At 40.0% G+C, this 25,744-nt stretch overlaps 2 protein-coding genes across 6 annotated transcripts in view; both read left to right on the forward strand.

Annotated features, from left to right (window-relative positions):
* The first annotated feature begins 735 nt into the window (after window positions 1–735).
* agfg2 (ArfGAP with FG repeats 2) lies at window positions 736–17,473 on the forward strand. Of its 5 annotated transcripts, XM_053629284.1 has the most exons (14): window positions 739–1,560; window positions 2,331–2,424; window positions 4,294–4,409; window positions 4,521–4,644; window positions 7,166–7,286; window positions 7,611–7,715; window positions 7,821–7,853; window positions 9,210–9,395; window positions 9,944–10,028; window positions 10,165–10,211; window positions 13,668–13,751; window positions 15,016–15,138; window positions 16,074–16,144; window positions 16,489–17,473. In XM_053629284.1, exons 1-14 carry the CDS (start codon window positions 1,394–1,396, stop codon window positions 16,534–16,536), a joined length of 1,404 nt encoding a protein of 467 aa, XP_053485259.1. In that variant the 5' UTR covers window positions 739–1,393; the 3' UTR covers window positions 16,537–17,473. The 5 variants fall into 5 exon arrangements, with proteins under 5 accessions (XP_053485257.1, XP_053485258.1, XP_053485260.1 ...); XM_053629282.1 differs by lacking the exons at window positions 16,074–16,144; window positions 16,489–17,473 and adding an exon at window positions 15,767–16,066 and having other exon boundaries at window positions 736–1,560; XM_053629283.1 differs by lacking the exons at window positions 7,821–7,853; window positions 16,074–16,144; window positions 16,489–17,473 and adding an exon at window positions 15,767–16,066 and having other exon boundaries at window positions 736–1,560.
* Window positions 17,474–17,605: 132 nt separating this feature from the next.
* si:ch73-335l21.1 (insulin receptor substrate 1-B) overlaps window positions 17,606–25,744 on the forward strand; it is a 49,369-nt gene continuing 41,230 nt past the window's right edge. The window contains exon 1 of the mRNA XM_053629281.1: window positions 17,606–18,829. Coding sequence (XP_053485256.1) covers window positions 18,487–18,829 — 343 coding nt within the window. The 5' untranslated portion in view covers window positions 17,606–18,486. The remainder of the gene's footprint in view (window positions 18,830–25,744) is intronic.

Consider the following 25,744-nt stretch of genomic DNA (forward strand, 5'->3'; position numbering starts at 1 on the left):
GTCACGTTTGTCACATTTATCACGTCTGTTCCCCGGAAACAGAAATGATTAGTTCACCTCTCCAGTCATCAGATTCGAGTCGTTCGTTCATAGTTCACCCAATAGGCTGAATGCAGTCTGTACTGGGGCTGTGACGTGATGAACGAACAACTCAAACCCGAAGACTCGAGACATGAACTAATCATTTCTGTTTCCTTTACTGAACCTATGGGGATGTTGCTGCGCATGCGCGGCCAAAAATGAACGAGTCACTCTCTGAGACAACTCGCTGTTCCCGAGTCATATTAAAGATTCGTTCAAAATGAACGAATCGTTCATGAACGACACATCACTACTGTGTGTACAAATGTAAAATACAGAATACACATGACCACATTTTATGTGGTTCTCTTTCTATTATTTGCTGTATATAGAGAAATACAGACTATAACAAATACCGTATGTCGTATGTACGATTTGAAACGGTTATAATCGAATTGTGACGGTAAAAACGCAATCAAATCGCGCCATCTGGTGGCCATTGGACAGTTTCACAGCTTTCTTAGCTACATGACAAGCAGAACAAGCAGATTTACTCTTGATTGTTAGCATAGTGTCATAGATGCACTAAATGTATTCAAATGTGTTTGATTCTTATATATATATATATATATATATATATATATATATATATATACACACCAGCAATGTGGATGGCAGAGGTACAACAACAACAACAACAATAACAAAAAGATTTTCACTCCCTGGTCTATTATATCGCGGTTGTTTTTTTGCAGCTACTGCATCCTGTTGCTGTTCATTTGTTCCTGAGTATCTGTACGCTTCATGTATCGCTGTTTTGTGCACTCCGAGCCCAGATTTCTGTCACCGCTCCAGCAAAGCGTCGTGTTTTCGTGGAAGGACGGGCGGGTTCTCATGAGCTTTAACCATGTAACACGGTGGTCATGAATGCGTGGCAAACGCAAGGAGGAAAAAAAATATATATATATATAGGCTATCTCAGGACAGGTTTTAAGCGGAAAGCAAACACGGATTTTTAAAGCGCGCTCTGGACTATTGATTATGGGTAGCAATGGAAAACTAAATATGCACTAGGCTAGTAAAATACAAATACATAAAAAAAAATAAAAAATAAAAAAATCAAGTGGACAACTCGGTGACTGCGCATCTGAAATATGCATGTGGAGATCCCTGAGATAAACCGTCTGAAGATTATGCAGTCGCAGAGCGGCTTTCATGAGGCGGACGTGAGAAACGCAGCGGAGTAAATCGAAGGAGGAACTGAGTGCAGTGTAACGGAGCGCCACTTCACGTCTCCGTGCTGCAGACTCGACATCCCTGACAGGCGGTCTCGCGGTCTCGCTCTCTCTCTCTGGGCACCCAACACACGAGCATGTCGAACCGAAAACACCGGGACAACCAGGAGATTTGCGCCCGCAAGGTTCGGGAGCTCGCGCAAACCGGGCCCAACAAACACTGCTTCGAGTGCGGCCAGCCTGGTGTAACTTACACCGATATCACGGTGGGCTGCTTCGTCTGCACATCATGTTCCGGAATGCTGTAAGTACCCTAACATTTATGCACAACCTCCTGATGTTATCTCATCTCTAAGATTACTGTTATAACGACGCACAGGCCTGTGAGTCTGACTGTAGGAGGATTATGCGTGTTAACTTCAGTCCTAAATCAGTGCTTAAGCCTGATCAAACCTGATGTAGTAGGCGACGTGCTGTAGGGACTATGATCATAGATAAGGCAAGCCCCCTCTCACCCTGCCTCACAGCAGGCTACCAGAGACTCGGAGGATGATTTTCAGTGTTTACGTCTTCATTCAAGCGGTAATTACTACTTTGTCATTTTTCAGGCGTGCCCCCTCATCGCGCCTGTGCAACGTTTCATTTCGTCACGGTTTCAGGTTTTACATCATTAAGCCTTTTTTCCCCTGCATGTCAGCAAGCCCGCTTAATGCAGCACAAGATTAGACACGCAGATTTCACATTTCACTTTCTCATATTGTCATGTAAACTATTCCACAAAAAAACATTCATCGCACCATGGTCTGTTTTCACGGTTATGTTTTTTTTTTTTTTTTTGGGTACCAGATTTTGTTATTTTATTCAAACATTTTCGTTCCTTCATCTTCACGGTTGCATTTTCTGAAATGAAATGCTATCCTTCACATCCCACATATCCCATCCCTCACATCCCACCAAACTGTAGACAAATAAATAAATGCGTCGTCACTTTTCTCCTTTTTAATGCGCCTTCTTCTGTTCCCAGCTAGTCTATCAATTCAATCCAAGCGGTTTTATCTCTCTTATCTCTTCCAGGAGGGGGCTCAACCCGCCCCACAGGGTCAAGTCCATTTCCATGACAACCTTTTCCCAACAGGAAGTAGAATTTTTGCAAAACCATGGCAACGAGGTAAGTGGCGGGCACTCCAGCGCGCAGACGACGCGTTGTAAATTGGGTGGGCGTGGTCATATAATAGACACGCCCTCAATGTTTTAGTGAATACCGTAAGACGAATCATATTAAATCTAAAGGCTGAGTGGTAGCCTAAATAGTAAATCTCTTCTTGAGAAAAGGTGCTGATATTCTTTATTATTTTGAAATGTTTTTAACAGATCAAGAGATCAGTGTTGTGTCTAATTGTTTAGATGTCATGTGGCAAGAAGGCCATTTTAAAAAAAACATCTTATTCGTTCCTTGGTGCAAAATGAATGACCACATAACATACATTACTGGTCAAAATTTGGTCTAAATACCTACAACGGAATAATGTCTGCATGAATCGCATAGGAGTACCTAATAGACCTCTCAAAATCCCTGTTTGGACAAAATGACTCATTTTATGATGTCTGTAATAATATTTGAAAAAAAATTTTTTACACAATCTCCCTGTGATAAAACTCTCTGGTCCAGGCACATTAAATTAACACACCAGGACCAAGTTGTCACAGGGTTGTTTTCCCTACAAACCCAGATTTTTGTGTCATAAACACATGTCTCATGTATGCATGCGTAGTTTGAATAAGAGATTATTAATGGATAATATATGTTTATATTTATTTATTTATTTAACAGCATCTAACATTAGATGATTTACTATCTGACATCTTCATTGTTTGTTTGTGTGTGTGTGTTAAGAACAGTAGGTTAAAAACAGTGGTCTGTAATATTCTCAGGTGAAGATGGAGAAAAACTCTTGACATTGCTGATCTGGGTGGAAATAAAAGTCTCTGTGTAACACCTGCAAATGTTAGAATTATGTAAGAGTACCCACATAAATTCAATCCAGTCTGAATAGGACTAAAGATATGATTGGAAGTACGAGTTAGGGTGGCAGTTGGTTGGAAAGGATTATGTATCCCTGCTGGGGTTAATCCTACAAATGAAAATGCACAGTGGATTTATCTGGAAAATGATTGTGTTCTTTGATTTGATTCAAAGTTCTTTGGCCTTTTACATAAATTTGCACATTGAGCTCTGCTCTAATGGTGCACAACATTCTCTGGTCTCACTATGAAACTGTTCATACATTATGCATGAGAAAAAAATCCACACTACTAGAATATGTTGTATAAATTACATGCAGGGTGCACATAGTTTGTGACCAGTAGGCCATAGTAGTGAGTGTAAAAGAGTTTCTGTCATCATGCTGAGCAGTTAGACTGGACTTTTGGGATGACATAAAGTGTATTTGAGGAATGTGGCAGTTACTTGCTCTGTGTGTGTGGTCAGGAGGGTGCGAGCTCTAGGTCACGTGAAGCTAAACCGGCCTGTTTAGTGCTTAAATATTGAGTAGGGATACAAGGGTAGACATGGAGTATTTGTAATGGCCCTCATATTGTAGTGTGAGCAGAACGCTCACATTACGTGCACTTGCACCCGTTTACTGATACACACATACACACACCTCATGTAATACCACTAAAAGCCTCTCACTCTTTACCGCATTAGTCCCTTGTGAATGATTTATTGGTGAGAGCTCTTTTTGTTATAATACTTCTGAAATGCAGGTCTCAAATCTCTGAGTCATTCCATCTCCTCCTCCTGCATAAAAGGCTGGTGATTGTAGCAGATATGTATGATAGATATGATTAAAAAGGACAAGTTAATGATTGTACGACTATGATGTTACTATTGGATAAATCATAGTGGATGTGTGTATGTATAAAACCTAATATTTAGAAGGAAGTGTTTTATTTACTGTTCCCTTTACTATACTCCATGATTATATGAGCTGAATGGGAATCTAAAGACTCACTATTCTGCTTTGTGGGAATGCAGGTTGGGAAAAGGATGTGGCTCTGTACATTCGACCCAAAGACTGATGGCTCTTTTGACCCACGTGACTCACAAAAGTTTAAAGAATTTCTTCAAGATAAGTATGAGAGGAAGAAATGGTGAGTCTGGTCAAGTTTTTTATGTTAAAGTTGTATTATGTCTTCAGTTTCAACTATGAGTGAGTTCTTTGTAATCTGGATGTCCTTATGGAGCATATCTTAATTTTCTAGGCATTTCTCTAAGAGTAAAGGCAGGAGGGATGTAGAGCCTGCATGGAGTACAGGGGTTCAAGCTCCTGCTCAGACTCCTTCTGGAAACCCACTGAACCCTGCAGCCCGGACTTCACGTGCACTGGTGAGAGAGATAGATGGAGAGAGAACTGGAGATAATCATAGAGATGGAAGGAAAAACAATAAGAAACTGAAATAAGAAAATACAATACTGTGCAAAAGTCATAGGCACAGGTAAAGTAATTTGACTAGGCCCTAAAAAATAACTAAATAATATATAATACTATACTAAATAAAAAATACTAGAAATTCTTTTCTGTCTCTGGGTAATACCAGACTGCCACCATCATGTTTCTATTTGAAAAGTGGTTACTTAAAAGGACACTCCATACAACTGCTTGTGTTAGGCTTAGTGATTAGCATGTTTGCCTCGCACTTCCAAGGTTGGGGGTTCGAGTCCCGCCTCTGCCCTGCGTGCACAGAGTTTGCATGGTCTCCCCGTGCTTCGGGGGTTTCTACCTGGTACTCCGGTTTCCTCCCCATTCCAAAAACATGCGTTGTAGGCTGATTGGCATTTCCAAACTTGTCTGTAGCATGTGATTGGGTGTGTGAATGTGCATCCAATTGTGCCCTGCGATGGGTTGACACCTCGTCCAGGGTGTCCCCCTGCCCTGAGTCCCCTGGGATAGGCTCCAGGCTCCCCGCGAACCTGTGTAGGGTAAGCGGTATAGAAAATGGATGGATGGATGGATGGATAAAGATTATGGTGTATATTTGGGTTGGGGGCAGAAGGGGGAATGGGGGGAATGGGGGGCAGTGCTCACAAGATAATATTATGTTCAGGGAAGCAGTATAGCTATCTAGCTACTGCTAATAAGCAATGACTTTGCTGTGTAGGTAAATTATTGAGATGGAGTGAATGGATTACTCAAGTGACAGAAATGACTCAACAGTCGAGGATTTTTTTTAGTTACTGTTACACAGTGACATCCAACCATATATGTTCAATTCAGAATATACAGAAGAAGAAATGCACCAGAAAAGCAGAGAGCTTTCAGAATTACACTGAGCCAAATAACTGAAGTTATCAACAACACAAGTAGCTACCATAATGTTAGCTAGTAATGCTACATGATTATGTACCTTTGTGTTAGCAACCTTACTATCCATCTTAATAGGAGTTAGACAGGTCAAGACTAGAATTTCCTAGCAGACATAAACTAGTTCTCCTACATCAGTTGGGCTCCTTTCGTTCCGGGCATGGAGCTTCTCTGCTTTCCATTTTGTATTAAATACAGACAGAATCGCCATTTTCTTTAGCATATTCTTCAGAGGAAGACCTAGTAACTATGCATTCAAATGCCTTTTATAGTCTTCCGGTTTGAAGTGTTGGCTGCACACTCAGAAATATCCATCATTGTTCAGTGGTGTAGAGACCGCGTTAATGTTTGTAAACAAAAAGAGTTTTCTATCCTGTTTAGAAAGAGTTGTGATTTGTGTATCAAATGAAATACTTGATTAAAATCTGACTATTCAGCTTGACTTTATATAAATTTAATCCACTTATTATTATGGATTAGCACTAAAAGACAATGAGTGTTATGCAGATAAACTAACACTTTCAAATGATGTAACTCTAGAAGATTCTTATAGCTTGGTGTCGTGTCAGTGGCTAATGATGCTAAGTGGTGGTCTAGCATGCAATGACCAGACATACACTATATGACCAAAAGTATGTGAACACCTGACCAATCACACCCATATGTGCTTATTGAAAATCCCATTATGTTATAATAACCTCCACTCTTCTGGGAAGGCTTTGCACTAGATTTTGAGAGCATGGCTGTGGGGATTTTTGATCATTCAGCTACAAGAACATCAGTGAGGTCAGGCACTGATGTTGGGTGAGGAGGCCTGGGGTGTAGTCAGTGTTCCAATTCATCCCAAATGTGTTCAGTGGGGTTGAGGTCAGGGCTCTGTGCAGGCCACTCAATTTCTTCCACTTATTGCATGCTGGGTATTGTAGCGTTCAGGTGAAGACAGGAAAACGGCATAAAATCATGAATTCTGATCTACCATGGACAAAGCGATACAGTCCCATGCAACAAAAAACTACATAACATGATAAATCCATCCATCCATCCATTTTCCATACCGCTTAAGCCTGAAGCCTATCCCAGGAGACTCAAGGCACAAAACGGGGGACACCCAGGACGTGGGAGTGCCAACCCATTGAAGGGCACAATCACATACACTCACACATCCATTCACAAACTACAGTTTAGAGGTGCCAATCAGCCTACAATGCATGTCTTTGGACTGTGGAGGAAACTGCAGAAGCACGGGGAGAACATGCAAACTCTGCGCATACAGGGCAGAGGTGAGAATCGAACCCCCAACCCTGGTAAAAAACATTTCACGTTTAATTTTTTGGAATGTTACCAAAGATAATAATATTGGATAAAATGTATATAAAAAATTAGGGTGGCTATAAAAAATTGATAGTGCAGTACTTCGTCTACTCCTATAGTGGGGAAAATTATGTATAATGGGCAAAAAACAACAAAGTATGTTTCTATTATTGTACAAATTTGAAAGTAAGCTCTGTGTGTGTGTGTGTGTGTGTGTGTGTGTGTGTTTGGCAGTCCCAGGCTCAGTTGCCATCATGGGATAGAGTTCCAGCTGTGTCTCCAGCTGATGTTCGTACAGAGGTTTTCACAGCTCGACCCACTCGATCTCAGAGCTTCAGAGACCACACTATTAAAGGCACTGTTCATGCACTCTCGTCTCCTCTCCTTTCATCTCTTCTCATATACTCTCCCTCCACTCCTCCTTTCCACTCCCCTTGTCACATCCTCCCATGTCTCATCACCTCACATTTCTTTTACTCTCCTCTTTCCTCTGTTCTCCTCGTCTTTTCTCTTCTTTCCTCTTTTCTCTTGTGCTCTGTTCTTCTCTAGGCTCTTCTCACCCCTGTTCTCTCTATCTCGTTATGTCGTGTTTGTGTCTCTTTGTTCTACAAACACTACTCACTGTGGTGATTCATTCTATATCATTTATCAACTGACAGCTTCCCCTCTGCTCTCTCAGATTCCTTGTTAAGTGGGATGGAGAGGCAAAGACCAGGAACAATTTCTCCAGGAATGGGACCGCAGAGTCGCCTTCCCTCTTTCCCTGCCCTTCCACGCCCTTCAGGTGCACACCTCTATGCAGACCCAGACACAAATACACAAAGCCATGCACATACATCCAGAATTTTAAGTATACTATTTCTAAGTTTTGTTTATTTCAACCTTTCAGCAAGTAGCACTTTCAAAAACAGCTTCACACTAGGTAAGCTGCTGAGCTTTGATTGCATGTCTGCATGTGCATGCACTTCTATGACAGTTATCTGTCTACTGACCTCTAATATGGAACTGATAGGGCGAGTAGAGTAATCACAGGAAGAACTCTGTATTATTTATATGTTGTGTTTCCTGCATGTTCGCACAGTTTATTTTAAAAAGCATGGTTATTTTAAAAAGCATGGTTTTCGTTCTTCAGTCAGAGGTTCTTCTAGACTGTCACACTGAGTTACACGTATGTGTTGAAATGTACCACGTTCATCTCAGACAGACAGAAACAGTGTGTGAAGTGTTAGTGATATGTGACTCAAAATCTAAATGCCAATGGTGGCCGAGTCAGCTATGGAATGCTGTTGAGTCTGGCTTTGCACAGCTTCCACTCTCGGACTTCAAAGCACGTCCTCGCAGCACCAACAGGTCAAGGACAGACTCTGTTCTCTGACAAAAAAATAGAAAAAAGGCTTTACAGCTTGGATATATTTAGGATGTGGCCCTTACTGGCACATTCTGTAGGTCACTGACGTATTCACACCTCGTATGTTGAAGGAGGAAAATGCTCCAAACGATGCTGGTCTGAACTGTATAGATTTGAAGGAATTTTATTATTAATATCCCTCATGCTGCTACATTTGTCTTAGGCTGGCACATAGGCTGGTTATGGTGCTCTTACCCTCAAGTATAAGACCTGTGGCTGTAAAGATGGCACTACGTTATATACAATTAGTCTGACTTTTATTACTGAAGCCTTAGGGCTCTATTTGTATGCAGGTGTAACTCACTTTGATGCTGGTGTATTGCTTTTTTAGTTGGGTATCAGCCAATTTTTTCTCCTGTTCTTGCTCGATTGCTATATTTATGGTCGGAAATGAATCCTAGTTGACACGTTATTATGCAAAAAATCTCATAAATTTAACAGAATCAATAAACTATTAACAGAATGAATTAAATACCAGACTCACCAAATTTACTGCTGTAACAGAGAAGAGCAAATGACTGATATAAATGCTATACCCGAGAGTGCAAACACACTCAGTTTTGAAAGAAAATGAAAGAAGCTGTTTAGATTTGATATCACAGGAGTGTGCCTAACCATGACGCTTGATATAGTAGTAATTCTAACCCAACTATTTTTTCATAGTTACCAAACGGCTATACCATGAAAATATGCACCAGTGAGGTGATCCTGTTTTTCCGCTTGCATTATTATGATGGAAATTTGGTTCATTGACATACAACATTTCACTAAATAAGGAGCTAGCAGTTAAATCGGGTGTATTGAAACAGGGACAGTACGTCACTGTGTAGTCAGGACTTGATCTGAGATCCGCTGCTGTGACTGTTATAGGTCGCACGGTATCCTCAGGAGGAGGAGCACCATTTAGGACTGTCCCTAAATCTCTAAGTTTGGACTTTGGAGGTCTTGGTTCTACCCCTAGTGCACTAAGCCATCAGGCTCCACCACTTGTCTCTCAGGACAGGTATGCTGCCGTGTCTCAACTCGACAAGGCCTTTTCTGACACGCCTACCACAGGTAAAGTTGTCCCATGCGCGTATGCTTCTTTGTGTGTATTTTTCTGAGATAAATAAATTCTAAGATAATCGTGGGGTTTTTTTTCTCCAAATGTGCATTGTGTTGCTTATATGATGATTCAGAAATAAGTGAAAGAGAGATGAAATTGTTAATGAAAGTTTTAGGGGAATATCAGGCCTCGCTAACTGTTCTACAGAACACAGGAAAGAGTTTACATTAGAGCATGCAGTTCACGATGGATTCTTCAAATGCTGTAGCAAGAGCTTTAGAAGACAGGATTTTGTAACAATATAGTGATATACTTAAATGCCATATATTAGGATTATATTACATTGAAAACACATCAGAAATAACCTTTAAGGATGAGCGTTGATGCTGATCGCTGCAAGGGGTTTGTAAAATACTTTACTTCTCCTCAAACGGTCTTGAGATACATTTCAGTGTGCTGTTTTAATGTTCAAGCGGAGGTGGAGTGGCGAGGCGAAGCTTGCAGGGAGGATTTTTGAGACAGGACTATATGATGACTCAACACTGATGTGTCTTTTTAGTTGCATCCACAGCTCCTTCTAGTGGCCCTCCGCAATACAGCACCTTGTTTGGCAACAGACTCTCTTCTAGTTCCACACCTGCAAGGTACATAATTACTGGGCTGAATTACTTATTACTCAATTATTAAACCGTTAAACAAAGCATCTCCTTTTTGTTTTGTGTTGGTACAATGGAGTTTGGTTTTTGCCTTTGAATCTGATCATACGTTATTCTTTTCAAGCTCTCCAGGTGTGCCAGAGGTTACATCAGCCTCTCAGACATTTGCAAGTGAGTTAATTATTTAGCAGTGTGTGTATTTATCCCTCGTTTAAACTTTTTGATCTCATGGTCGCTTCTCTGACTAAAGCTGTTTATACATTGTTGCTGATTTTTGTTGGACAGTCTCCTCTAGGTTTGGTTGTGCCATATTTTTTTTTCTTCCATATTTAAATAATGGATTTAATGGTGCTTTGCATACTCTAGAAAAGTATCCAAACCCCGCTTGATACTTTTCTAGGATAGCAGAGCACCATTAAATCCATATTTGTTTAGCCCCAGACTTGTTTTGATAGTGCCTTGGTCTTCATGATGCTGTTTGTTTAGGTATGTGCTCTAGGAGTATTCCAGGAATGGGTGCGTTTATATAATTTTATATAATTGCACACAGATCGACTCCATTCAACTAATTATGAGATTTCTGATGGTAAATGGTTGCACCAGAACTAATATCTGCTTTTTCAGCAATTGGGGTGAATGATTTGTATTTGTAAATAAATTTGCATAATATAATGTTTCCCCACACACACGGGGGTGGGGGGGGGGGGGTGATTAATTATGCAAATATACGCATATACTTACGCAAAATGTGTGGGTGCATGTGTATGTACAGCAGTGTTGGGTAAATTACTCAAAAAAAGTAATCCACTACAGATGACTTACTACTTTAGAATCTGATTACATTACTGATTACTGCATGTAAAAAGTAATCAGATTACTAATTACTTTATTTTAAAGTTACTTTCAAAACTTACACTATACTTATACACTACAAAAAAGTTGGATTTATCATAAAACCTGCCTCGGGTGTTGTCACTGTTTGTAGAACTACCAGACCGATAAAATATCAAACTTTTCTAACTAAGCTAGTTTGTTGTCGCTAGCCAAGAGGAGGCACAACTAAGTTAACTCTAACAACTATGTTAGAGTGCCATGCAAAGTACATTATCTTTCCTTATGCTCTGCTCATATCATGTTCACATAAACTGGAACTCATATAGACATTTACACACCCTGTTTTCCTACTCAGCATGAAAGGATGTTACTGTTTCAGTTTCAACCCCTTTACTGGTTAAAAAAATAAATAAAATCGGCGTATATCCATTTTTCCTCACACTGTGCGCTAGCGTTTGGCAGAATTGAGAGACTGTCAGTCAATAAGACACGAGTGTTTCCACATATTTTCCTGTAAATCCTATCTGATTGGCCTCGCCTCTGTTCACTGAAGATTTACAACGTTACAAATTTCAACACTGTGGTCTACATTTACTGACGTTCAGTTACATAGTGACAAACCAGTCCAAGTGGAGAATTATTCATGGTTAAAGAAAAAATCTTCGGGGCTACAGCCCTGAATGCCCAGGCCAGGTTACGCGCCTGGCAGCCGCGCAAAACATGGTTTATTTTAAAAATGCATTTTACTTAATATTGTTCTCTTAACAATAAATTTGTACTTCAAGTAAAGTAATTTTATTGACCTCAGTAACTGTAATCAAATTACATAAATTTAAAATGTAAGGCGTTATCAGAAAAAGTAATTAGAATACAGTAACGCGTTATACCCAACTCTGGAGTACAGTGTATATATATATTTTAGTTGCACATTCTGCTACAAGCTCTTTGAAACATGTATATACAGTCATGTGAAAAAATAAGTACACCCCATGGAAATTGTTGTTTGTTTGTTTTTTGACATATTAGGATAAGCAAACATTTGATCCTCTTTGAAACAGTGCCTATTAATAAAGTTGATACACTCTATCTAATGACACATAAAATGTACATTTTGTAGTAATTTTCACAATTTAAATGAACAAAAAACAGATCAGTCACATGGAAAAACTAAGTACACCCCTACATTTATCACATTTAACATTTATCATTTACATTCAAATCAATAAAATTTTAACCAGGTGTTCAAGTTTGGGTGTCAGTGATTAGAACCTGCTTAGGGAGTGCAGGTGGAACATGTCTTATTTATACCCCTCTTATATCTAGTGTCTGGTGTTCCCTTTGTTATTGAGGTGTTTGGTGTCATCATGCCAAGATCTAAAGAGTTCTGTAAGGCCTTCAGAAAAAAGGCTGTGGATGCCTGTGAGTCTGGCAAGGGATTTAAAAAGATCTACAAATTATTTGAAATACATCATTCCACTGTAAGGAAAATAATCTACTAATGGCACAGATTTCAAATGACTGCCAATTTGTCCAGGACTGGCCGTCCCAGCAAATTCAGCCCAAGAGCAGACCATCTGATGCAAATAGAAGTCTCCAAGAACCCCATTTTCATTACAGGATCTGCTAGTAAGTTTTGCAACTGTTGGTGTCAAAGTGCATGCTTCTACAATCTGAAAGAAATTACACAAATTTGACCTGCATGGGAGGCGAGCCAGGAAAAAGCCTTTGCAAGACCACAGTTGGATTAATGTCATTGCCATTTGGATTAATGTGCTCTGGACAGATGAATCAAAGATAGAGTTGTTTGGCCACAGTAACAGCAGACATGATTGGTGCAGACCAAAGACAGCTTTTCAGGAGAAGCACCTCATACAAACTGTGAAGCACGGTGGTGGAAATGTAATGGTTTGGTGTTGCTTTGCTGCCTCAGGGACTGGACAGTTTGCATTCAATGATTCAACTATGAATTCTACATCATATCAAAGAGTGCTTGAAGGTAATGCGAGGCCATCTGTCCGAAAGTTGAAGTTGAACTGAAAGTGGACCTTTCATCAGGATAATAATCCTAAGCACAATAGCAAATCCACCAAGGAATGGCTCAAAAAGAAGAAATAGAGGGTTATGGGAATGGCCTAGTCAAAGCCGGATTTGAATCCCATTGAAATGTTGTGGGGGGATTTGAAACAGGGAGTACATACAGGAAAACCCTCAAAAATCTTGCAACTGAAAGAATATTACATATGGAAGTGTGGTGAAAAATTCCAGCAAGCCTGGTGGAAAATTATGCAAAATGCTTACAAGAAATTATTTCTGCTAAAGAGGGCAATACTAGCTTCTGAGGCTTCTGAGGTGTACTTACTGTTTCCACAGAAGAATATCGCATCTATTGATATTTCTGTTGAATAAATGATCGAAAAAGATAATTTTCCTTGTGGTTTTGTTCAAGTATATCAACTTTATTAATAGGCACTGTTTCAAAGATGATCAAATATTTCAAAATAGCCAACAATTTTCATGGGGTGCATTTTTTCCCCACATGACTGTATAATTAATCTCATCTATACTGATATAATTTATATAAATTGCTTTGAGATGTAGAGTTATTTTAGAGTCCGTTGTACTTCTGCGTAATCTTAAAATCTAGTACAGTTTTTAAGTGTAATCATTTTGCCCTTTAGAACCTTAGCTCCATTTTATGTAAACAGATTATGTAATTAGACCCAATTAGAGCTAATTCAAAAGTCACACACAGCATCTTAATTAAAGCATCTCTCTTTCTTTTCCTTTCCACAGATTTCCCAAACCCCTTCTGTTCTACAGCCAGCAGTTCACAGCCTGCTTTATCCCCTAGTAACCCCTTCAACAGCACGGCCACAGGTGAGCCTCATCTCAGTTTTGCACTGAGACTGGTGATTAAATGTGTGACCTAATCTCTCTCTCTCTCTCACACACACACACACGCACGCACGCACACACACACACGCACGCACACACAGACGCACGCACACACACACACACACACACACACACACACACACACACACACACAGGGTGCTTCACAGGACTACTTCTTTAATCCCAGATTAAGAGAAATTATTGGATGGTAGTAATCATTTTTAATCCAAAAATTATTTTTGCCTCAAGCTTAACCTGTATCCTTCCGTAACACAAGAACATCTAAGTGATTGATTTTTGAATAAACAGCTAAATGGAACACCAAGTACAAAATATTGCACACGTCAAACATACTGTGATTTTTTAGCCTTAATTTGGATAACCTTAGAGAGTTCCTTGCCTTTGTTAATAATGGTTTGGAATGGTTTTCTGGTTTAGTGCAGGCTGAAGGTTCATATTACAATGAAATAAACTTCTTAAATTCATGTGCATATGATGATACCTTTCGTAAGGAACCTGAGAGACACAATATGACTACAGATCAACTACCACTCAGTATAGACCAAGCCATAAGGAATTGGAAAAAAAAAGCAAAAAAAAAAAAAGAATTAGCATGCTATGAAACCTGATTTATCGGCAACCCCAGTATGCAGGCAGTCAGTGGTCTGAGTCCCTGCACAGGAATGTAAAAATGATATGTGGCAGCGGTGCTGTGGCAGGTCGCCAAGCCAGTGGTCAAGAAATACTCAGTGGTAAAATATGACAGCTGTTTTGTCTGACGACAGGGCTGTTTTTCTTGCCGTCACCATCTACTTTTATGATTGTAGCTCTTGTCTTCAACTCTTAGATTCACAAATTGAAACAGGGTCCTTACTGAACTTCAGGTAGAAAAGATCATGTTATAGACAGGATTTCTCCTGATTTGCTTATAATACAAACCAGTGGAACAAAAGAAACCCTTAGAATAGAGAATACAAATAACTTCTAAGTAATTTAAGAGGCAATCGCAAATAGCATTATGTTTAAATCAGATAAAAAAGTATGTTCAATGAAACGTTCCCTGCCATAATGGTGTAGCAGTGCACATCTTTATTACACAGTAAGATCATAGTAATTATGAGTACATTGGATTTTAATGTAACAAAGGGGCTTGCAGGATGACCTGGATCAACCAGTAGAGTACAAACATGGTGACTGCAGTACTTTGTTTAAATACTTTGTTGTAAAGTTTTCTCCTTTTTAACAGGTGACAGCAGTACGCTTGTGTCACCGTCTCCTTCAGCTGCCTTCCCTCACTCAGCCACCTTTCCTGCTCCCACCTCCCAGAATGCTTTTCCTCATGACCCAGCTAATAATCAGGAGACAAATGGTGAGCTCAGACATTTCTTCTCCTGACCATCAATCATGAGCTAAATGGTCGATCTGGTCTTAAATGAGCCTGTGTCTAATGCATTTCCTCTTGTCAATACACAGTAATGTATTTTCCAGATGGCTATATCAATGATGTACTGTATGCGTTACCTTTTTTTTTTTTTTTTTTGCAGTAGACTAATTGTAAAATATGTGTTTATAAGTATTTCAACAATACATGTGCTGATCAAGCATTTAAAGTTGTATGCTCCATATTAGTGGGGTTTTTTCAATAGGTGTGTTTCTCCACACTACTTAATAGCTACTTATAAAGTGAAAAGGCTTATAAAATATAAATAAAAGTAATTTTAGTACAGACCGAGGTATTTAAGATTAGGATCATAGTAAAGGAAACAGTCTAGTATACCAGTAGGTGTCTCTGAAGTGCCGAGATATATATATATATATATATATATATATATATATATATATATATATATATATATATATATATATATATAAATGTCAAATGAAAATAACTAGTGCTTTAATGAAACTTAATCAATGAGTGTGTGCTAATGTTAGTAATCTATAAACAGAAATTTAATCTAATGGTTTCAATTTCAATATAATTTTGCTGATAACAGTAGAACTACTTTCACACTTCAACAACTTGAACATGGATATGCATCATTTAATACATCTACAAATATGCAGGTCAGCCACACCCATATTCATTCTACTTCAATCAGGTTGTGGACATGTGCATGGGCAAAATGAAAGCACGCTAAATGATTGGTGCTTTGCTTAAATGATATAATCTTGAAATATTATATAGTATGTACAATTTCCTTCTTCATTATTAGTTCAGTTCTTTAGTTCATTATTAATGGCAAATACATCTCCGGTGTTGTGTTGGGTCTTGGATGTGATTTGTAAATTCATCAACTGCAGGTTTCTCGTCTTTCCCTGCACTGGAGTCTACCTCCAAAGTCCAGCGGTCGATGTCCGTCAACCCGTTTACTGTGAGTAGACTTCTGCAATCTGCTGCTGTTTAGTAATGTATCAATGTGTTTTCCATTCTGCTCCTTTCTGGTCCATAACTTTAATTAGACACATTTAAATTGGTTAGCGAACATGCATAACTTAGTATAGACTTTCAGTAGGTGGATTTAATATGCAGCTCAGTGATTAACTGATGTAATATCAGTTATTTATAACATGTGTAATGACTATATTGGTATCTAAAATTAGGCCAAATGTATTCTGTGAGTGACTCGAGTGTGTGGTGAAAGTGTCTGTGGTGTATGTGTGTTAATGAGCACATCTGTGCGTAGTTCACTACTGTTCTCTCCATGTGTTCTCTCAGGGGACGGTTTACCCCACCAGAGGAACGTCACTGAACCCTTTTATCTGATCACATCGTCCCTTTGACGAGAGTGAGAGAGAGGGGGATTGTGGGTATATGTGGAAGAGAGACAGAAAGCATGATGCCATTTCCATGCCTTGAGGAAACTTCCTCCATCAGATAAGAGAGGAAAACACACAAGGACTGCCCATTTTCCTGAGTTTAAGTTAATGTCTGTGTGTATTAAAGAATGGATCCCTTTTGTTTGAGTCTGTGTTCGTATTTGTATGCGTGAATGTCTTATTTGTGTGCACCATTTTGCACTACACACTACAAATCAAAGTTCTTTGTGAGCATGTGTTCTTTGTGTTCTTTTTTTTAATGTTTGTGTGTGGGTGTGTTCATGTCATACATGTTTAATCAAATAAGTTATCTAATGGTGCCAGATAGCAAGTGGCAATATCAGAAACACACACACACACACGCACACACACACAGATGATTTTAACCTCCTGCCCTGTACTCTTGATAAATCATTGCTAGCTTTTAGCCTGCACTGGCTTGCATTTTAGCAAAGACACCCAAGTATCAAGTTGTAGTAATTAAACACAGAAAAATGGCAGCACGCAACTTGAGCTTCAAATATTATGATATTATTAATACGAAGTGTGCAAATTTTATTTAGCTCTCATTTGGCAACTCTCCAAATGCATGTTAATAGGAGAAACCGACTTAATCATTTGTTTGTATATGTATGTGAGGCATACATGTCTGTACGTCATCAGCCTGCATGCGCTTCATGAGCAAGACGCTGCCTGAATGTACTGCAATTTTGGTGATTTCACACAAAGTGTTATTTGCATTACTCATCTTTATGGACCAAATAATGTCAAGCTTCATGTACAATTTTTTTCTTTCTTTTCCAATATTTTTGCATTGGTTCATTTAGAATGTCTTTGTAACAGGAAGTATCCGTATGCATAAAGAAACTATTAATTTGTTCGTGTCAACGTCTATCTAATTGTATAAGTTACATTATGGAAATCAAGCCTCAGTTTGAATTTTGCTGCTTCAGGATTTCATGCAATATATCTATTTATAAGATTTGCATTTATATTTTTATCTGTTTGGGGGGGGGGGGACATCACTGCGTTATGAATGTAATTGCACTTCTTTAGAGCTTTAAAGTGGAAATTAAAAAAAGAGAAAGGTATCACTGTAAACCTTGCATGTGGCCTAAATTATTATTCCAGCATGACTGCAGTTCTATCAAAATAGATATGTCTGTATGGAGTTTAATCTCCAGCAGAGGTCGCAGTGTAGCGTTCATAAGCAAAGCGACTGAAGGAAACGTGTTCAAATGGGTCGTAAGCAACACTTCACTTTTGTTATGCAGATAGTTTATTCTGAGATATACAGGCTTCAAACGCCTTGCCTATAGACGGTCGTTTAGACCCTCGTGTCAGTACAGTAGAAGTGAAAGTTTTCAGTAGTGCAAAGGTTTGTGCAAACTGATAACGGTTATCACTAAAACACTTAAGTTTACTTAAAAGGTAATGTTTTCTGCCAAAGAAATCTGATTCTGGTTGGCAACCTCGTCTCGTGAAGCTCCCCTCCTCTTTGGTGCCTACACACGCGTACACATGCACACACTCGCGCGCGCGCTCTTTAACTAAGGGGACGGGCGATGAGTGACAGGCCGCGCAGTAGCAGCAGAGGCGATGTAGACTATCCTACTGTACACACTAATGCGATTTAGCCACTCAGTCCTGGATAAACAGCGAGACAGACTTTCTCACAGCTTTACACACTTTGATGAGCCGTTTGACTGATGACATTGCCCCCCCTCTCCTGATACAAGAGGACACACTGTATGGAAGCAGCCGCATGACCGAGTCTCTTGCCGTCGCGTGCACGACGAGCCGACTTTTCCGTGGAGGGACAGGAGAGCAAAAAAAAAAACCCTCGCCGCGAGCTAGTTGTGAATGAATGAAGCCAGTGCAGGACTGACAGAGCGCAATGGAGAGCGAGGCTCCGAGCTGCGAGGACGTGCGGAAGAGCGGATACCTCCGCAAGCAGAAGTCCATGCACCGGCGCTACTTCGTGCTGCGCGCGGCCTCGGAGCGTGGTCCGGCCCGCCTGGAGTACTACGAGAGCGAGAAGAAGTTCCGCAGCGGGAAAGCAGCGGCGCCCAAGCGGGCCCTCGCGCTCGAGACGTGCTTCAACATCAACAAGCGCGCCGACGCCAAGCACAAGCACATGATCGTGCTGTACACCCGCGCCGAGAGCTTCGCCGTGGCCGCAGAGAGCGAGGCGGACCAGGACGAGTGGTACCACGCACTGCTCGAGCTGCACTGCAAGAGTGAGTCCACACACACACACACACACAGAGAGAGAGAGAGCGAGAGAGAGCGAGAGAGAGAGATTTCGTCCTATCCTAACCATCACTAAAACAACTAACCGTGCTCAGCAGTAGGTCAACACTGTACGCCGTGGTCCGATATTAAACTATTAATCTACTCTGCGGTTTGGAACACAGCCCCCAGTGTGCTCACACGACTGTAAATGAGGTGATAACGTGGCAGGTTGTTGGGGCCAGTTTGAACACTGTTTATTTATTTACAGTCTGCACTGCATTTTCGAGTCTGACTTCAGTAGCCTGCACTGTTTTCTTTTGGAGCACTTCTTCTTTACATTGATCAAGCACGTGCTTTATAACCCGAGCTGCAGTGAGTCAGTGCACAGTGAACTCTTCCCTACAGAACTTTTATTACAGCCTCATTCACTCTCACTGAGCAGATTTACAGTACATTAAATATATTAACGGGAATTTCTCTCCCGTGAATTGTGGTTGTGCACAAAGCAGTGTGGACCAGGACTAACCCAAATGGAAAGCAATAACATCGTGAGTTTTATGGGTCCTATTTAAACCAGACCCGTCTGTGTCACAGTTCAGTCTCAGTGCTCACTGGGCTTTTACTGGCTTTACATGTGTGCATCTACTGAGTTCTCTGACACCTCGGGCTGGAGTTGAAAGTGTCGTTGCGGGACAAACGGATTATCTTTGGAGAAATAAGTGCAAAAGTAATCGCGAGCCGGACGTTAGAGTCTTTCTGTTGTCTTATCCGCGCCTCCACACCGAGTCCCAGGTTTATCTAGCAGCTTCAGTGAAAGCTTCTTCACGCATTTAACCACGTGTTCGGTTTCAAGACAGAAAAACAAGACATTTTCTGTTGGTGGTTTTTTAAATTGTTTATTTATTTATTTATTTATTTATTTTGTTAATAGACGCAATCCTCAAATATTTGAGAAAACATTTGCACTTTTCTACACTCCAGAAAAAGGTCCCAAACGGTATCTTTGCACGTCATTGAGGTGGAAGCCTTTAGGGACATTTTCTCCTTGAATAGTGAATGCAGAAATCGTTTAAAGCTTATTTATAATACATAGATCATAAGGACCTTAATTGTACCCTAAGTTTTAAAGGTACACTGCAAACACTTTCCCAGATGAAAAATACACAGAACAAATACAAAACAAAAAATGACATCCCCTTGAGGGACCCACATGTTTACCGTTTTTCTTTCTTTCTTTTGGAAAATGTATTAGCTTAGGCAGCATGGGTTGTGTGTATTTTTTCTGCCGTTGTCTGTACTGTCCTGCTGTGGCAAAACAACAACAACAAGAACAATAATAATAATAATGCCAGGGAAAAAAGCATTGAGACACTTTCAAATTGCTTTATGTGTGTAGAGGTGAGGTGTAAAGAGCCATGCAATTGTATAAGATTGCCAGAATAATTCTTTTTTTTCGACCCTGAGTAGAAAAGATTAGCCTACTTCTTCAGGTTCTTGTTCCCCTACTCCGAGTGTCCTGTATAAAATACCCAACAATCCACATGCCAACTGACTGAACGGGTTGGCAGAACTGTAATCAGCCTTGTAAAACACAGGATCTAAAGCTAGTATAAACAGAAGTGAGAAGGTCCTCATGACTCGTCCATAAGCAAGGCGTTTCACCTGCCTGCCCCTTGGCCTTAAGAGATAACACAAATGAAACGCATGACATAGCATTGGCAAATAAAAAACACAGGTCAAGGTGCTGCTACCTGGCATGTGTTATATAACAAAGAGCTGATGGCCAGGTCTGATCTAATCTGTGTTGTGAGTTCTAGGAGCTCTGCCTGCAGTGCTGCACTGTCTGTGGACTTTGTAGGATTTAATGGATCCGCACTGAAAGCATGAGTATTTCCTAAAGGAATAAAAGGAGAAAAAGAGAAATAGAGAAGTAACAGGAGGCTGTTTGTGGTTTAGTGTGAAAGAAGGGAGATCCTGCAGTTGTTAGTCATAAACTATGATGACTGTGGGCAGTCAACAAAATCCAGGAGTCCACTGATCTGTTTCTCAAATGTTTTGACATCTGTCTAACAATGCAAAGGTAATTTTGCCTTTAATTCCTTTAACAATTGCTTAGTCGTGGGTGAATTAGTGATAACGATGACCTAATATATCCATCCATCCATCCATCCACCTATCCATCCAACGATTTTAAATACCACTTATCCTATACAGGGTCGTTGGGGAGCCTGGAGCCTATCCCAGGGTTGGTGCTATGGGGTGCCTACCCATAGCAGGGCACAGTTGCACACATTCACACACACTTGGAAAATGCCAATCATTCTACAATGCATGTCTTTGGACTGGGGGAAGAAGAAACCTCCGAAGCATGGGGAGAACATGCAAACTTTGCACACACAGGGCGGAGGTGGGAATCGAACCCTCAACCCTGGAGGTGCAAGGCAAACGTGTTAACCACTAAGTTACTGTGCACCCCTTGACTTAATATAGTAATGAATAATTTTTATGCTGATTCAGTTACTGGCAAATTTACAAGAAGACCACAATACTTATTTATTTAATTCAGCTTGGTTTCAGAAATGGAAAACCAGCACTGGGCTTTTTCCTTTAGAAACCACAGTTTATGGGGTAACCAGAGCCTTGGGTATGTTCTGTACTGGTACTAGAGAAAGTATATGCACCCCATGTCCCCAGAGAGGCAACAGTGAATTATGGGTAGGGGGTGAGGAGATATTTGGGACAAATATTTTCCCATTGACGAAGTTTCTGAAACGCAGGCGCTTTGCCTATTACTTCAGTAACCACAGTTTGAATATGCAAACCACACTGGGTCACTTGAGGGTTTCAACTGTGGAAAGGTTTAGAGAAGAGCGGAATGGTCTGGACCAGCATGTTTGAACAATGCTGAACAATCTACTTTAGATCCCGGACCAAATGCTGCCACACACGCAATGATACACACACACCCACACACACACACAGACACACAAACTCACACTCACACTCCCACAGAGCAGAAGGCTCACCTGTGCATAAGGAGGGCATACAGCACAGAGTAGATGTTCCAGTGCTCTCTATTTGTTCAGCTGTGATGAGATTTAATGTTCTTCACACCGCTTGATTTGTCCACACACTTAAACTGCAGACTGAGACAGCATGTTCTGGTGTGCTGGTATTCTGGGTATCTTTCCGTTAATGGTTAGAAATCATTTTGGGATATTCCATATAGTTTGAAATAGGTTAAATAAACAGTGAGTTGAGTTAAATGTAGTGTCAAGGATGAGAAGTTAGTGATGAAAGGTGATATTATGTGGATCATGCCTGTGCTGTCTTCTCATGTATCTGCAAGTCAGGTGCAGAAAATTGCCAAATGACAGCTAGGCGCCAGAGAGATCACACATTACCACCACATTGCCACCACCATCCCATGGTATGTGTGTGTGAGAGACTCCAGTGAAGGGCTGCTGTTTAATGGTTATACTCTTAGATCTTGCTCATGTCTTTAATGTGGTGGTAATTACTATCACTGTGAGTTTCTCTGTGCGTGTACACACACACACACACACATTGAGCTGAAGGTGAGACAAACCTGTGCTATGTTAACTACTCGCTTGTGTCTGCTACAAGGCTATTTTGTATAGTTTGACCCTCAACCACATTACACTAGTGCACACCATGTCCTCGTACAACTTTTTCTGTACAACTAAAACACAGCCAGTTCCCACTGGATGACCTTATGCTGGCTCTCTGTCCAGTACTAAGCCTTAAATCAGTAGGTTTTTGCAGGCTTTAGATAAAGAGTCTGCTGTTAAGTTTAGTACTACTATATACTTTGTAGTGTGTGTGTATGTGTATGTATATATATATATATATATATATATATATATATATATATATATATATATATATATATATATATATATACACAAAGATAGTTCTGCATTTTATGCCTGGATTTTATGCCTTCTTTTAAATGAATAATAATGAATTCCACAATTCTGAAAGAAATGCAAATAAAAACTTTATTTTCAACAAATTGTTTTACAGTAACTGGTCTCATAAACAGAAAACACATTACTCAAATTAACATTAACACATGAACTAAATTCTGAAGATTAAATTAAGATTTCTTAAATTATTGAATGTTATTAATTCATATTAACATTGACTGAATTCTAAAAAACCTCGTGTTATTCTCACATTCACTCACCACAAACAAAAGCATTTCTACTTCATCACTGACATCAAACTGGTCATATATAATATCAACTTTTTTATATATAAACATTAACTGGATATGAAATACATCTTCCAACGGTGTACTGGCGCTTTAATTCAGCGCGAGCAGCTCCAGTAGCGTGGCAAAAAAAAATAAAAAAAATAATTAGACTCGATGCCGAAACTCCCGCTTCACTGCTTCAGCGTCCGGTGTAAAATTTGAGCAGTGCAGAGCTTACAGAGCTTACAAACTGCAGTTTTGTCATCATTCCATACAAGAGACATCTTCTTTACACACAGCACGAAATTGATGTATTTTCCCGCCCTCTTTTGATTGACAGAATATAATCGGCCCTGATCATCGGATGTTTCTAAACTATACATCGGTGCATCTCTTTATTTATATATATTTATATATATATATATATTTGTGTGTGTGTGTGTGTTTTAAATTATATCCCCAGTTGTGTACTTACACTGAATTAGACATAGTTGCATTAACACGCACCGCCATTCACAAACAGGGCCACGCTCATGTTAGTTCGTGCGCACACTCTCACACACCCGTGCACGTATACACATCCTAAAGCTGAGATCATTACCTCATTTCGTCTCTGCCAGAAAACTACAAAGACTTTTATTTTTCAACTGGTCTGTACAAGCCAGTGAGGAAAGAAAGGTCAATGGGTTCATTTGATCGTAAACCATAAGATATTTCTTGCTTGCCAGCTCTGTCCAGGAAGACCATTTTGAGGTTAAAAACAAATGAATAGCTACTGTTTTAAGGGAGGCAGCAGTCAGCCTTTCATTGACTGGGCACTTAAGGGCTGTGCATTGCTGGGAAATGATGCCCATGCTTACCAGACAGAGCTCAGCGATTAAATACTTTTGACATGTTTTATTACTTAGCACAAACAGCCTGTTCTCAAGAGAATGCCCAGCACTGTGTTTTAAAACATACAGTGTGCAAAACAGTGCCGAGCATCCAGATGATCTGTTTGCAGGAGAGAGTAATTGTGCAAATTACGCTTAAGTGCCAACCATATGGAGTGCAATGCACACGCACAGGCACAGAGACATGCAAATGAAATTTTACTATAACTGTTTTCAAAAACAACCTAGATTTTGAACCCATTGTAGTTGAAACGCTTGATCCATGTGGATGGAGTTTTTAAAACTTCTCCTAGCACATTATGTTACTAACCTGCAGGCAGACATATTTATCCAGGGTGTAAAAAAGTATGCTTTTGGTCAGCGCTATATACATGACAATCATTGTTAATGACCGGAATGGTTTGTTCTAAAGCCTCATTGTTTAAATTCATAATGTCCCTATATTCAAATCTCCCAAAGCGCTAACAGCATATTAAAAGGATGAGCATCATTTGAGAGTTTAACCTTTAGACATTCTTTAAACATTGACTATTGACCATGAAACACACACACACAGACACACCAATTTTGTCTTGTATCTTTAATTTGAAGCATTATGACAAACACACAGTTTTCAAGTGTGAGATACCGAGTCTATCATGAGCTCAGTTTTGTGGAGCTTCATGTTTACTCCACTAACCACTCACAGATAGCATAGAGAATGCTTGCTCTCTGTTGGCACTGTCGGTCTAGTGCAGCGGTTCTTACCATGTTTGTGAGTGTGACCCACTTTTAAGAATGACTTTGTTTTACGACCCCCCTGCTACCGCTTTCTGCCCCCCCAGGGTCGCGACCCCCAGGTTAACAACAGCTGGTCTAGTGGAATTACAGTGTTGATGCTATGGGTGGGTCACAGGGGGGCAAGGCCAGTGAATTAAATTTATATACAACATTATCTATGCATATCTCTATCTATCTATCTATCTATCTATCTATCTGTCTATCTATCTATCTATCTATCATTTCCAATATATGTTAACTGAATGGGGAATTTTTTTTGTTGATGGGTTTGAAAATATTAATTAAGCTATTATTAATGTATAATAGGCTTCTACATACAAACAGCAGCAAATCAAAAGTAGCCTCGGCATTATTAGCCATTATAAGTTAGTTAGAGTAAGAAGAAGAAGAACAATAAGAATAATAAGGATGGACCCCAATGAAGCAAAAATTACTTGTGCTATCTGGGTATCTCTCTGTTGTCAATCACAGTGACACTTGCCAATCGCAGGCATGTGTGAGCTCATGCATGTGGCAGAGGGTAGATTTCCTCCTAGTGTGCTACACTAGCAACAGTTCCAAAAGATGTGGTTACTCAGATGTTAAATGTTAAATGCCAGATTGTCCCATATGTCCTGATGCCAAACCCTGCAGGTAGATTTGCATCTAGAGCAGGGTGTGGCAACACTAATAACTGTCTCAGGGAATGAACTGTGCATCCTGTATAATTTTCCAGTTAAAGTGCCAATAGAGGGGCTTTGTGTGGGTGTCTGTGTGAGCAAATTGGCTTTACTCTGCCAGATCTCACTGGCGAACAACAAATTCTCTGCTTCTTTCTCTCACGATTTCTGCTGTCATTACACTTGACATAAAGTGTCACCATGCTGTCACATGACAAGAAGTTCCTGTTTATTCTAACCGGCCAGCATTAGGGATAATACTGGATGTGTGTGTGTGTGTGTGGGTGTGTGGGTGTGCGTGTGCAGAGAAAAAATGTGTGAAATGAGCCTCAGAGGTTGTGCGTATGTGTCCATTTGGAAGAGGGAGGT

The sequence above is a fragment of the Ictalurus furcatus genome, chromosome 7 (genome assembly GCF_023375685.1).
Source record: "Ictalurus furcatus strain D&B chromosome 7, Billie_1.0, whole genome shotgun sequence".
NCBI classification, from domain to species: domain Eukaryota; kingdom Metazoa; phylum Chordata; class Actinopteri; order Siluriformes; family Ictaluridae; genus Ictalurus; species Ictalurus furcatus.

Excerpts from the sequence above, each read along its gene's own strand:
- agfg2 (XM_053629282.1), top strand. The coding sequence starts at position 1,394 with ATGTCGAACCGAAAACACCGGGACAACCAGGAGATTTGCGCCCGCAAG. Across the intron at positions 1,561-2,330 it reads ACATCATGTTCCGGAATGCT|GAGGGGGCTCAACCCGCCCC; the intron begins GTAAGTACCCTA and ends TATCTCTTCCAG. Across the intron at positions 7,854-9,209 it reads CAAAAACAGCTTCACACTAG|GTCGCACGGTATCCTCAGGA; the intron begins GTAAGCTGCTGA and ends TGACTGTTATAG.